Source organism: Gymnogyps californianus, chromosome 1 (genome assembly GCF_018139145.2).
Source record: "Gymnogyps californianus isolate 813 chromosome 1, ASM1813914v2, whole genome shotgun sequence".
NCBI lineage: Eukaryota > Metazoa > Chordata > Aves > Accipitriformes > Cathartidae > Gymnogyps > Gymnogyps californianus.
The window spans coordinates 168,493,857-168,507,353 of NC_059471.1; the positions used below are offsets into that span (position 1 = coordinate 168,493,857).

General features: G+C 39.6%; 1 protein-coding gene across 1 annotated transcript; it reads right to left on the reverse strand.

Annotated features, from left to right (window-relative positions):
• Positions 1 to 3,721: 3,721 nt before the first annotated feature.
• On the reverse strand, positions 3,722 to 12,333 carry MRPL42 (mitochondrial ribosomal protein L42). Its single transcript, XM_050890675.1, has 6 exons — positions 12,284 to 12,333; positions 10,672 to 10,832; positions 8,261 to 8,324; positions 7,229 to 7,313; positions 5,784 to 5,947; positions 3,722 to 4,488 (listed from the first exon to the last, which is right to left on the reverse strand). Exons 2-6 carry the CDS (start codon positions 10,751 to 10,753, stop codon positions 4,443 to 4,445), a joined length of 441 nt encoding a protein of 146 aa, XP_050746632.1. The 5' UTR covers positions 10,754 to 10,832; positions 12,284 to 12,333; the 3' UTR covers positions 3,722 to 4,442.
• Positions 12,334 to 13,497: the final 1,164 nt, after the last annotated feature.

Sequence of the window (13,497 nt, forward strand, 5' to 3'; positions counted from 1 at the left end):
AATTGTAAACTTTGGTAGCAGTCAAAACTGGCCTTATTTAAAACAGTAAAGTGCCTCTGACCCAAGACACTTTTTCATCTTGACAAGCAGTACAGCTGAATATAAGCACAACTGTTTTCTGTATTTATTACTTATTTGATTTTTCAGAAGGACTAGTTGGCAAAGTTTCTCAGTTCTATTGGCCATGCCAACCTCCTGTGATGCCTCTAGGTGATGAAAAACTTTGTGATGCATTGATGATCATTTCTCACCTACATCATGACACTTAATAAAGTGGTACTCCAGGCCATAAACTTTTACTTCTCTAGAAGCCATGCAATGCAAAATTGCTGACCAAACATGCCGTTTGGTTCATGCAGCCTCTACATAGCTCCCACCTTCTGATGTGCAGTGCCCTAACAGCTGTAGTTATACACATGGAACTAATATTCTGTGTAAATGGTATTTAAATTTTCAGATAATTCTGTGCAAATTACCCAAGTAAATTATCATTTATTGTGTTCATTTTTCTAGAAGTACACAGAGGTAACAGTTGCGATCATGAACTCATTAGAAGAGGTGCTATAAAGACACATAAAATAAATAACTATCTTATTTCTCCTATGACTACACACCGAATGAAACAAAAAAAATAACAGCTTAAATACTATCTTTTAGCATTGGAGGATTGATTAAACATAAAGAGGTAAGATTAAAATCCTATACACAAATTTATTCAAAATTACAAATTAAACGTGTGTGAATTACTCTATACAGAAAACAAAGAGTTCCTATATATGGACTACATGCTATTGAAGGCTAGCAGAAACAGCAAAAATGTTTTTATCTTAATTTTAAGGAGTATTTTTCTTTTACATATATGCCTCAAAAAAACCCCCAACCTTTTCATTTGCTCTGATACAGGCATCTGAATCTCAACTAAACTTCATAGATGAGGACATATGTAGACAATAAAAACTTAAAATAAGATCAACTGCCTTGTGTAGGTACTTTTTATGTCAATTGACTGTAAGTGGAGCCTACAAAGATTAACTCAGGCTTAGATGTCTAATTAGTAGCTGTTTCAATCTTAGAGATGAATCCAACTTTTATGTATTGTAGGTACACAATTTGTCTGACATTTATTCTAGTGACTGGGGGACTTTAAGTGAGTTTTATTATATTGTAGCATTAAAACAAAATATACATCCTCTATTACAGACGAGGAATGCAGTCTACATCTATTTGATCTCTTCATTATATAGCTTTGTACCAGTTTTGAGGATGGAATGAGCATGTGAGAAATAACAGCAGAGCAGCTGCTAAAATTCATAAAGATTGGAATAACTGAGAAATGCAGTGTTGGCTTTAAACAGCAATCATTACTGTGACTTATAACAGAGCTGCAGCAATGATTTATTCTGGTACAGCAGAATTTAGACATGGCAGCTGAAATTCAGACCTATTACAACAGTAAACGGACAAGAAGGGAACTTGTACAGGACTCAATAACAGGAGGGGCAGGAAGGGATGGATGGATAACTGCTCCGCTGCTATAGTCATGAGGATCTGAAGCACAAAGACATGAAACTTGTGACATGGGTGTATTTGGCAGTTGGGTCCCATTACTGCTCCGCTGTTGGCTCATTTTTTCAAAACCGGGAGGGTGGGGCTTTTTTTGTTTAAATGGAACATACATCTCTGCTACCAGTTACAAAAGTCAAATCAATCAAAGCAAACAGGCAAGTCCCACAAAAGAACCTTTGACCCTTTGAATCCAACCACTGTCAGACCTGCTAGGGAGGTACTTACAAATTTAATTAAAGAACAGCTAATGCATGTCTCTCATAGTGTTAAATTTGACGATAGAGCTAAATCCTCTATGGTTTCAGACAAATCCAGTTGAGTTATTGTGCGAGATTGCCTCCTGGTGGTAGTAGCAAGAATCTGCAGAACAACATAATTTGCACATAGAACAGGCAAAAGGCTGTTTTAAAAGCATGCTTCCTTTTTTAATTCAGGTCTAACTAGAGGAAGTGAAAGAACTTTCTTTTCACAAGGACATCGAGATAAATTGAACTGCAATTTAAATGGTCTGAATTGAGGACAAACATTTTGATACTTGACTGAAACAGAGTTTTCTAATGGCATGCTAGCAAGCAAAGCCCGAGAAGACACTTAGTGAGACATTAAAAAAAAAAATTCAGTAAGGTGTACCCAGCTGTATACTATCCACAGCAATGAGCCACATAAGGTCTGAAACACTTAATAACTACTAGATACAAAGCAAATGGCTAAGTGCCTAAAACTGGATACAAAGACACCAGAGCAGACTTAACATTCAGTGAATTCTATGCAACTGAAGTTTTCAATTACAAAGAACAAGAGCAACAGAAAACAGAAATCCCACACCAACTTTCCAATGGATTATTCTTTTGCGTAGAAGTGGGACAAGAATCAAACGGCTGGATTTCTAAATCCAAGTTTTCAAGTGAAGAGAAACAGATAAAGACAGCTTTATCTAGTTGTTCAAGGCCTAGATAATCAGTAGGACGGCTTGGAAGTACTGTGAGAGTAGGATTTTAATTAGGTCATGCTTCAGATGACCTAGGAGAAAGATTTAGTAGAAGAGAACATAGAAAGATTGAGAGTGGTAGCGTAATGCGGGGAAAGATTTATCAATTTTATGAATTAATGTAATAACAAAATGGCAGAGGGTACGTGTAGTGAACATGTGTTTTAGACTCAATTTCCAGTAACTGGTCAGAAGAGGAAGTACTTTAAAGATAGCAGTCCAGCACTTCATAGATTTTTAGCCCTCAAAATGCCTGAAAAGCATCCAAAAATGTTTGGGAAACATTGAGAAATCCAACATTTCTACAGTGATTGTGGATGTTTGATCATAAACAGGGTTTGACAGGCAAGAACAGACAAATGTGGTAACAGAAGGTTTTTGTCAAGCAAAATGTCTTAACAGTATTAGGCAGCAACAAGCAAAAGTATCGGGGAAAAGAAGGGGAAAAATAATTGAAAGTTTAAATTAATCCAAGGATATCTTTTCTTACACTGGAGTAAAGTCAAACAGTGACAAATTAGGTCTCAGCTTTCCAAAAATAAAGGGGGCTCGATTTTATGCAGTGGAACATAACAAAACACTAAACATGAGACGTAAGCTTCTCATTTATGGACCAGTGTCAGTACCAGGCACCATGAATTGATGAAAATACTAAAATTTGTTATACTACAAGTTACTGAAAACTATTTTAAAAGTTATATTCTAGGCAGAAAAAATAATTGCTTTCATGCAGTTGAACTTGCAGAGTAAGCAGCGATCCTTTTCATAGACACAACAGACATTCCTTCATGATAGCATGTTTGTTATCATGCGAGCAACACATCGTATAATACGGAGCCAAAAATCACTTGGCTGATGTAAGCTTAAACATGGACTCAGATATCTTACAAGCGTAACAGAGAGAATAAGCAAAACGATTTCATGCTCTGCCATGATAAACCATTATCAGCTAACTGGCATACGGATTTAAAAATGCATTTTTTAAAATAATACCAAGATAAATACTTAGACTAGCTTTATGTAAAATTTTCCAGAAGTATTTAAAGGCAGTCTTTTTACATGCATCCAACATTACTTTTTTCACAATTAAAGGAAATTCAAGGAAAAAAAGTTATTTAGTAATAACTTTAGAACAGTAAGTGTTCTTTATACTAACAATGACCAGGATTAGAGACTTTATATGGTACTCCACTTCTAGCAAAATGTGTGAATAACACATGCTGGCAAAGTGACACTAAACTAACAGAAGAAACAAGAACCTTCCTATCTTATCCAAGTTGCTTTGGAAAGGAAATACAATCAAACTGCATGACATATATGGGATATTTTTTTTTCTGATTATTTATTAGGATCTGCTAAGAAGAGTTAATGAAGTCACTGGGCTCTCTCCAGAGGCACAATGTTCCAAGCTAGCCCTTTCTATCAGAAGGCTGATGCCTAAAACTGTAGGCTGGAGTAAAGAATCTCCTTTTCCTGAGGAAAAAAAAAAAGCTAGATGACATAGAATATTATAATAAAAGAAACATTCAAGCACTACAGAACGCTAAAGCTATGAAGTAGAATCAAACCAAATTTGTTTAATTTAAAGCATTTTATGTAAGAAAGGGCCAATCCTTCCCCCTAGGTAAGCTAGAAAGAGCTGGGAGTCTTCACTGATTACCTTGCTGAGGCAAAGAACTCTTCCTCCCCTGAACTACAGCTCTTCCAGTTTCGTTAGTGCAGTTTTGTTGTTTTTCTGTCAACTAGTTGAAGTAGAAAATAACAGCCAACTTTAGTTAAGCATGTTTTACTTATAGCACTCACACAGAATTGTCAAACATCTCACTTTCTGTAATTTTTATTTCCAATAAAGATTAATAGCAAAGTGCTGATGAACAAGAAATCTTAATTATCGGTCTTTAGGAGGATTAGGATTCTTGCGTCTTCTATGATACCTAGAAGAAAAAAAGGCCGCAGTGAATGCAAGCTTTGGAGTCTTTGATTCTCCTGATATTTCCCCCCCCCCCCCCATGAGTGGTCTGGAGGTTACACAAGTAAGCAAAACACAAGATACACGAGCACAACCCATCACCACTCATTAGATGTCATCTCTGTTGTTCATGGAGTTATGTAACGCTACTCATTTCTATTGCTACATCTGCTACAAGCACACAATAATCCAATCAGTTCTACAGCTGAATAGGTACAAAGGCTGCTGTTTGTTCTTAATCCTTTGTGTGAAGTTAATTTTATTACATGGTCAGCTTTTCCTTCGGCTAAAATAATTGCTACAGAACAAAGAGACTTGATGTTTAAAGGAGTTATGCCAGACTGTATGTTAAATAGTGTAATATTTTGCACACAAACTAAAAAACAAACTCTTCACAACAGAAATGATCCCTACTTTCCTTTTAATTGCCCACCCTAAAACAATGAAGATCCTGTTTGATGCTCATTAAAGTGACAGCTACCCTTTGGCCATAGAAAGTTCTACCATTTCATTCCTTTTATCTACTCCCAAAACACAGTAATTAAAGAGTTTTCTGTGGATCCCCCCCCCCCCCCCCCAAAATCTGCCTGTATCAAGTCTCCATAGCTATAAATTAGCAGCTACCAAAAGGTGTAGCACCATCAACTGGAAAGGAATAACGCAAACTAGAATGCCATTTGTTTCCAGTGGTATATCTGAATGTATGTAGTTTCTCTTTAAGCTCGGTCACGCACACTTGCACCTCTCCTCCTCCTAGCTTTCTGAGTACCAGGCACACCAAGGTGCACTTTGCACTATTTCAAATGAAAAACCTCTACTATTCTTAAGTCTGAGAATCATCCCATTAAGTTTTTTTCTGAAAAGTTGTTAAGGAATAGACAATGCATGTTTCCAAGCTGTATTTGGTTATATCCACTGAGGGTATTTTACATACTAGATTCTCTTACGCTGACTTCACTTATGCAACTTTAATAAATCACCTGAACCAGTAGCTAACTAGATGGTATGAAAAATTCCTACTCCGTGACATATTTTACAAAAAAAAAGTTGCAAAGGCTACCAAAGAGGCAGCGTTAAAAAAACCTTACAAAATACAGTCTTCCATTTACACAACACTGCATTTGAGATTTTATGTAATAGCCCGTGTGCTAACAGTATCTTGTCTCACATGACTTATCCTAGGTTGAATCTAGTCATTAAATTACTCCTGTATCTCCTTTTACATCCCAAAGGAACAAACACTGAAAATACAATACTTACTGTCCCACAGGATACCAGCGATGTTTTGTTGTGTAAAACATTTTGCTGAGCTCTTCAATTGTAGGACCTCTATTGTTCTTTAACTCTTTTTCATTCAATCTGGATTTCAAAACTTGATCAAGGGTTTCTTCTTTATTATTCACTGGATCTGGCCGTGGTATGGGCTATAAAAAGAGTAGTGTATGTATTTCCTTTTTCTCCTTTTTTGAGAAAAATCAAAAAGCCAAGCTAGACAGATAGCATTACAATTTACTCTTAACAGCTGAAACCAAAGGAATACAGAAGAATGCCTGTAATTGTAAAGGCTGTTTACTGCCCACCCTGAACAAAACCACACCACTGTGGAGCAGATGTCTAGAAACATCTAATTACCCCAGGTGCTACAGGTGATTACCCCTAAAATCAGCACTGCTGTCATCATTATTGCTGATCTCATCCTTACAATTCACTAGCTGAATCATAAGCTTCAGTTCTACTAATACAAAAGTACTTATATTATTCCTATTTAGAAATTTATTCATAATTACGATCACCACCACTAAAAAAGCTTTTAGATGATTTGTACCTTGGAGAAGAATGTCACTTCCTAATTGTTTGTGCATCTGCTAAGACCAAGATGTTTGTTCTCAACCTGAAACCTAACTACTAGCACCGTTACAAATATTTTTTCTTGTTTTAGTCTTTTACACCTGTTTTTCCCAAGAGACATGCAACTGATAAGTTTAAAAATATCCATATGTAACTTGCAGGCCAAGAGTGCCTAAAATGGTTTAAGTTTTCAATGGAGAATTTTTACATTGGGTACTTCAGCAACGTAGCCACCGTTTGCAGTATTCTACCAGCACATGAGAACTGGATATTGAAACAAAAATTGTACACGAGAAAAGTTTATCTAGACTTACTTTTGTCAGTGTAAAGAACACATTGAAAGTACTACTGATAGATAAAAATTCAATATTTAAAGTTTTTTGTGGCGTTTATGAACTCAGAGTGCTGAATGGAATTTAAAGCTCGAGTTGAAGACAGCAGCAGCAGCACTTCTTTATATCCTCTTGCCCAGACTGCTGCATCTGTACACAGTAGGATGTGGGAACGACAACCTGCATTTCAAACACCCTCTTGGAGGAGTACACTCATAGACAGACACTAGTTTTCTCTGTAGTGCACAAGTATTTGAGTGCCTCATTTAATTCTATCTGAGTTACTATATGTTATGATATCTGAGTATTTCTTACTCTGCAACTTTCTCTCAATTCAACTAAGAATACGGTCCTCCTCATGGCAGCAGCTATATTCATCATTCACTTACTTCACAGACATGCTGATCATGTACTAAAAAGTACCTCATATTTCAAATTACAAAAAGATGCCCTAAAGACTCAAAATTATGAACTACTTATGCCTTTACAAGAGTAAGAAATATAAATGTGTACATTTGGACATACTTTTGTATGCTCGTATGGAATCTCAAGCGAAGGGTGGTAGCAGACAATTGTCTTCAAATCTGATGTCACTGCAAGTTCCACTTTGCTATAAAAATAAAAACTTACGCTTTTAAATATATCCCTTACAATTTTCAGAAATGCTGAGCAACTGAGCAGCCCGAGTCCCAAAGAAAACCAGATTTGACCCTGCATTTATGAATTCTTAAGAATCTTCTATAAAATAAACCCTTAGAAAATAAGGGTCACAAATACTTGATCTGAACTTCCTCTTTTTTTTTTTCCAGCCATCTTCATGGGGGTTTTTTGGATGGAGAGAGAAAGAGGGCTAAAATAATGTATTAAAGATAGCTGGAAATAGGGGCTGGAAAAAAATCTTTAACACTTCAAATAATTGCATATAAAACTGTAGCAACAGATGGGGATAATGATCTCTAGGACAACATGCCTTTGTAAGAAGTATGCATCTACAAAAGAAAGAATAGGAAACAAAGCTGTTTGGGGTTCCAACTTTTATATTTGGTAAAAGATGATGAGCACGATGAACAAAAAGTCCTACTGAGAGGTTCCCTGAGGGAGTACGACTCTGCTCACCTACCTTCCTTATTAACTTCCATGACACATTAGCTTCCTAAAACCTTGTGCGACACAGGCTGCATTTCTCACTATATTTGTATTATCTTTTCTGGTTTCTACTCAAGCTTCCCATGCAGCAGCACAAAAATACCTGGACTTTGTCTTAACAACAAGCATCAGTGGAAATGACTTATTCTCCACAAACAAAACTGCAGGGGTACTAGGGTCACCACCACGTTTAGAATGAGTCCTGCACGATTTTTCATTACGCTCATTTTTTTAAATACTAACTTCACAATCATTATGATTGGAAACAGTACTTTAGTTAAAATTATTACATATATCCAAAACTGGCAGAAGATGTCTTTGATACCATTATATGACAACTTCATGACAGAGAAAGTAGCCCTGCAATAAGTGTTACATGAAAAGGCCACACATCAAAGCACTTTTAAGTACCAGTTGTAGTCTTCAGGGAGAACTGAGTATGTAGATTTATGGCAAGCATGATACACAGCTCCATCTGTAAAAAAAACCACATAAAGAACACTAATGTAGCAACAAACAGAGCTGTGCCAAATTTAAGAATGTTTACGTTTTCATTCTGTTCTAAGTCTTAATTAGGGATTATAATCATACTCAGATTAACAAAACCCAAATACTATCTAAACAGAAGTTCACTTTACTACACAGATTTCTAATGCAATCAGAAAATACAGTATCTAGGTAGCTATGGCCTGCATTTACCTTTCCAATTGTATTGTTTTCCTAAGAAAAATCACAGTATGAACAAAATACCTATAGATTTCACCATTAGAACATGTTCTTTATACATGCAAAGAACATTACCTCATGACTTTTACAGGGAAGATCATAACTTCATTCATAGCAATATTTACTATAAAAATCAAATTTATACTTCGCTGGCAACTGCTATATATGCTATACAAAACACAAAACTATAATGTCTTGGCTGCTGTAACACTACATAACTTTACCCTTTTCCCCAGGTTCCTGTTGCTCCAAGGAAAGCAATCACAAGAATTACAAGTAGTAAAGAAGGCCAACAGCATCTGGGACTGTACTAAGTGGACTGAGGCCTGGGATTATCTCCCTCCACTCAGCACCTGTTAGACCACATCTAGATGCTGTGGCCAATTTGGGGCCCTAAAGATAAACTTGAACAAGTTCAGCAAAGGCCCACCAAGATGGTCAGGGGCTGCAGCACCTGCCCTGTGGGGAGAGGCTGAGGGACTGGAGCTGGCTCAGCCTGGAGCAGAGACAGTTTTGGCGAGAGCTAACAGCAGCCCCCAGTGACTACGTATGAGGATTGGGGTTATTGAGGAGAGGTAGCCAGTCTGTTGACAGCATTGCACGGCGGGAGGACATGAAACAACACCCGTAAGTTGAAACGAGAGGCTCTGACTGGATATGTAGAGAAATGTTTTCCTCATGAGGACAGCCAACCAGTGGGACTGGGGCCCAGGCTGGTTTGTGCAGCCTCTGTCCTTGGAGATTTCAAAGACGACCTGGTGTGATTGCAGAGCTGAGCCTGCTTTGAGCAGGAGGTTGGACCACAGACCCCCTGAAGTCCCTTCCAACTGAGTTTTCCCGCGATTCCATTCCCATTTTTTCATAGAAGCACAGAGTCATTTAGGTTGGAAAAGACCTTTAAGATCGAGTCCAACTGTAAACCTAACGTAAGGTGTTAAACAGTAACAGTCCCTTATCAAGGAACCACACCATAGGCATCTTGCCTTCCGCAACCACGTAGGTATGCATGCCTAAGATGGGCCTGGGAGGTGCCTGTAGTTGACTTTTACTGGCAAACCCCTTCCTTTACTGCCGGAACCTGACACAAATCCACATGTAAGTTTCTGAGTCCTGTGAAGCTTCTTCTACCACTACACTTTAAGAACTGAATTACGAACACAAGAACTAAGTCTTGGCGTATTCTGAGCCTTCTGTTTTCAAATAAGTCATAAAACGGTTTCAACTTTTTTCTGACACGTTATTTTATGTAGACCATCTTTAGTTTTAATACAAATAGGATTCTTTCTTGGCTGATCATAATGGAGGGGGAGAGCATTCAGTGTGTCAAAACTGGGAAAGCTGAAAAGAACCAAGAAGAAACTTTTGTGTAGTTATTTTCCTCTCAGAAATATTTTAGATGTAAAATTCTTAAATTTAGATACAGCTAATATCTTTAAATATATAATTTAGATATAAAATTCTTAAATGTAGAATTTCTGTTAGCACTTCCATGCTTCAGTTCTTCCAATTAAACAATTCTTAGTTATTAAGAAGTTAAGTTCTGGTAAAATATTACTGCAAATAGTTCGTACTTCTTCCTAAGATTTCTTTCCCCTCCTTGTCCACTAACCTCTAAAATGTAACATGTCCGTTATATTTCCTCAGTTCCTGTCTTTTCTACCACCTTTACTATCTCCCCTACATCTTTCTATTGATGTCTAGAACATGGAAAAAAAATCTAAGAAATAATATTGCCTGTTTTCACTTGTTCTCTGTTTATGTTAAGTAATGAGATTTTACCGTAGCCTTTTCTCACCACTGTTTGTAAGTCTGAAAAATAAATTTAAATCTTCAAATATAATCAGTGGTAAGAGGGGTGGTATTTACAAGCTAATGAATAAATTAGAGGAGCATCATATGTGGACCATGTAAGCTTTAACAGAAAAAAAACAAATCAAGATATCCTTTAATTATTAGCAGAGAACACGGAATATCAGACTTGATTCTGTTCCAATAAAAATTCACTTCCATGCTTCCATTACTTTAAACAGTACAGGAAAGAGGCTCTCAAAGAACAAATTTTAATATCGGACTTCTACAATTTCACCACTACTTACTCTGCAGTGGGGCCTGCTTACAGGTTGCTACTGAACGCATCCAAAAGAAGCTGGACCACACAGTTCGAAGCGATGTTGCCATGCTGACAGTAGAGAGGAAACCAGTTCTGGACGAGATGGAACTCAAACGGACACCGTATCCTTTTTTTCTGCAGAACACCCTTTGAAAGAAACCAGTTTCATAACTGTTCAGGTTACAAAAGACCGACAATTTAATTTCTTTAATATCTTTAGGATAAATAAAATTCGTGCAGTATATTGTTCATTATTTGTCAGTTGTTTAGAAGTCCTTATTATTTAAGATACTAGCACCTGCCTCCTTAATAGTCAAATGTGGTACAAGACTTTATTTACTGAGAGGTACTCTTTGAAGGTACATCATTAACTTTAAAAAAAGTTTCCAAGCTTGGGTCTTCTCACAGTTTTTCTACTGGTACTTACCCACCTAAGTTTTGCATCCTTCCTTCTGTGCACTCCACAGAATTATTCCTGAAACATGCTTTTCTTGTTCATGATGTAAATATCATCACCCAGTATAAAAACAGAAGTACTTATAAATACCACTTGCTGTAGTTAACAGACTGTCTAGATGCAGTTGGTTTCATCCATCTCAAAAGCAATACACCTCAAAGCTATGAAACACCATTTACAATACCTTAAATATTACCCCAAATTTCACAGCAGACACACACATAAAAACATCTTAAGTTTTCTTGTCCACAGAAAAAAAAAAAAATTGCTTCAAAGAGAAACTTATAATGATGCTTAAAAAAACATAACTGGAGTCAGTTTAAAGACATACTCATAAAAAAAATAAGAAAGAAGACCACCTCTTAAAATTACTTCATATGTAGCACTTCAGAACATCACCAGAAGTGTGCATTTTCCAATTTCAACAAATAATTATTCATCATTCTCTTTACCTGTGACAAGCGCTGCTGAAGTTAGAGAACACTAACGCAGCAGCTACAGAGGTGCTCATAACTTGCCTTTGAAAGCTCGTTAGCAAAAAAGGTGCGAGGAATACGGCGGATCTGGACTGCAAAGGACAGGGTTCAAGCACCGGCCCATGCCGGCCTCACCTCAGGGACCACTACAGTTTAAATCGGGGCATTCCCATCCCTGAGACAGCACGCAGAAAACTGAAAGGTCTGTCAGCAACAAGCAGGAATACCAAATCGGACACTTCTACTACTAAAGAAAATATTTAGCTTAAAAAAAAAAAAAAAGTCAATAATCCATCAAAGCAAGCAAAAGAGTACCCGTTATACCAACGGATCTGCAGGCTATTAAAAAAAAAAACAATCCTGAGTGTGAAGCACAGCGATTTAACTCCTCTGAAAGTATATAAACTCCCTTCCTCCGGCCCATTTCGGAGGCCTCGCCTGCGGTTCCCCTGCATCAGCCGGGCACGCGTTGTCATCCACTACAAAAACACGGGGGGGGGAAGCGCTGCACAGCGCGACCCCCAGGCGGAGCAGCCCTGCTCACGGCGGCCCAGCCCGGCCCGCGGACACGAGCGCTTTCCCGGCGCAGAGCGCAACAGCCGGCCCCGGCAACCGCAGGCAGGAGGCAACGTGACTCCCTCCGGCCGCGACGCCGCAGCGCTCACCTGTGCGAACACCGCCGCCTCCCCGCACCGGCCCGCCGACGGCCACTACACCGGAAGCGGCACCGAGTGCCCTTCCGCTTCCGCCGGCGGCTCGCCCCGCGGCACACAGGGAGACGTAGTGTGGGCTGAGCTGGCGGGTGGGGCCTACCCCGGGCGGGGCCTTGCCGCCACCGCCTCCCTGCCTGCCCAGCGCCGCCCCGGCCGCGGCCCCGGCCCCGGCACCAAACCCTGAGGTGCTTCAAAATACGGCTGCGGCAGCAGTGAGCTGCCCCTTGGCCGGCGGGCTCGGCCCCTGATGGCGGTGGACAGGGTCAGGCCGGGCCGGGCCAGGGGGGAGCGGGCGGGCACCCAGCGGTCGTCTCCGTCCTCGGTGCTCCCTGGCGGCCCCGGTAGTGAGTGGGTTTCGCGGGGCAGCCCGCTGCTCAGACACCCGCAGCCAGGGGCGTTGGGGCAGCCCGGCGTCGGCAGCAGCTGCTCAGCGGGGGAGAGGACACGAAGTCCCCGCAACAGGCAGCAGCGCACCTGCCTGTCCAGGGGCATCCATCGTGTTATATTAGCTGCAAAATAACCCTGTAATTTGAAGGGACATCTCTAACGTTATTGGTTATTTCACAAGCTTGTGAGCATAGCCTGCTTGCTGTCCAGGTTAAATTACACAGGGGCTGGAGCAGCTCCCTCTGTTCAGCCTGCCAAACCTTCACAGTACCTGTAATACCTTTTCACGGGGAAGGCCTGGGGTTTATGTACATGAAATAGCACATTTCATGTATTTAAGGCATGCAGAGAACTCACCTGAATGCCCCAGGCACACTGCTGCTCTGGGGCTACTTGCTTTGCTGCTTTAGGAGACTGAGTCACAAAGCGTTTCAAAGACAATGTTATATTTACACAACATTGATAAAAGACAAGAAGTAGACACAAAAATCAGTTATCTGACCTGCTGCTCTAGTACCTGAAATGGCTCCAGCACCGTAAGCTTTCACACGCCCATGAAGCATCTCTTAAGTCACGTCAACCAACTGTGTCTCAGTTCCCTTCACAGAATTACTCTTTTGGAGAGTCTTGGATAATGCCTCCTGAAAAGGCTGCAACCTCTTCCAGATGTCTTCAAACCATTGCATCTTTTCTGGTCGTTGGCTGTGGTACAGCAATTTCATGCAGTCGTGAGTGGAAGCCTCACAACTTCAGCGGTCTAACTCCGTTCTGTGGCTGCA

Excerpts from the sequence above, each read along its gene's own strand:
- MRPL42 (XM_050890675.1), bottom strand. The coding sequence starts at position 10,753 with ATGGCAACATCGCTTCGAACTGTGTGGTCCAGCTTCTTTTGGATGCGT. Across the intron at positions 8,325-10,671 it reads TAAGCAGGCCCCACTGCAGA|ATGGAGCTGTGTATCATGCT; the intron begins GTAAGTAGTGGT and ends TTTTTTTTACAG. Across the intron at positions 7,314-8,260 it reads CTCCCTGAAGACTACAACTG|CAAAGTGGAACTTGCAGTGA; the intron begins GTACTTAAAAGT and ends TTATTTTTATAG.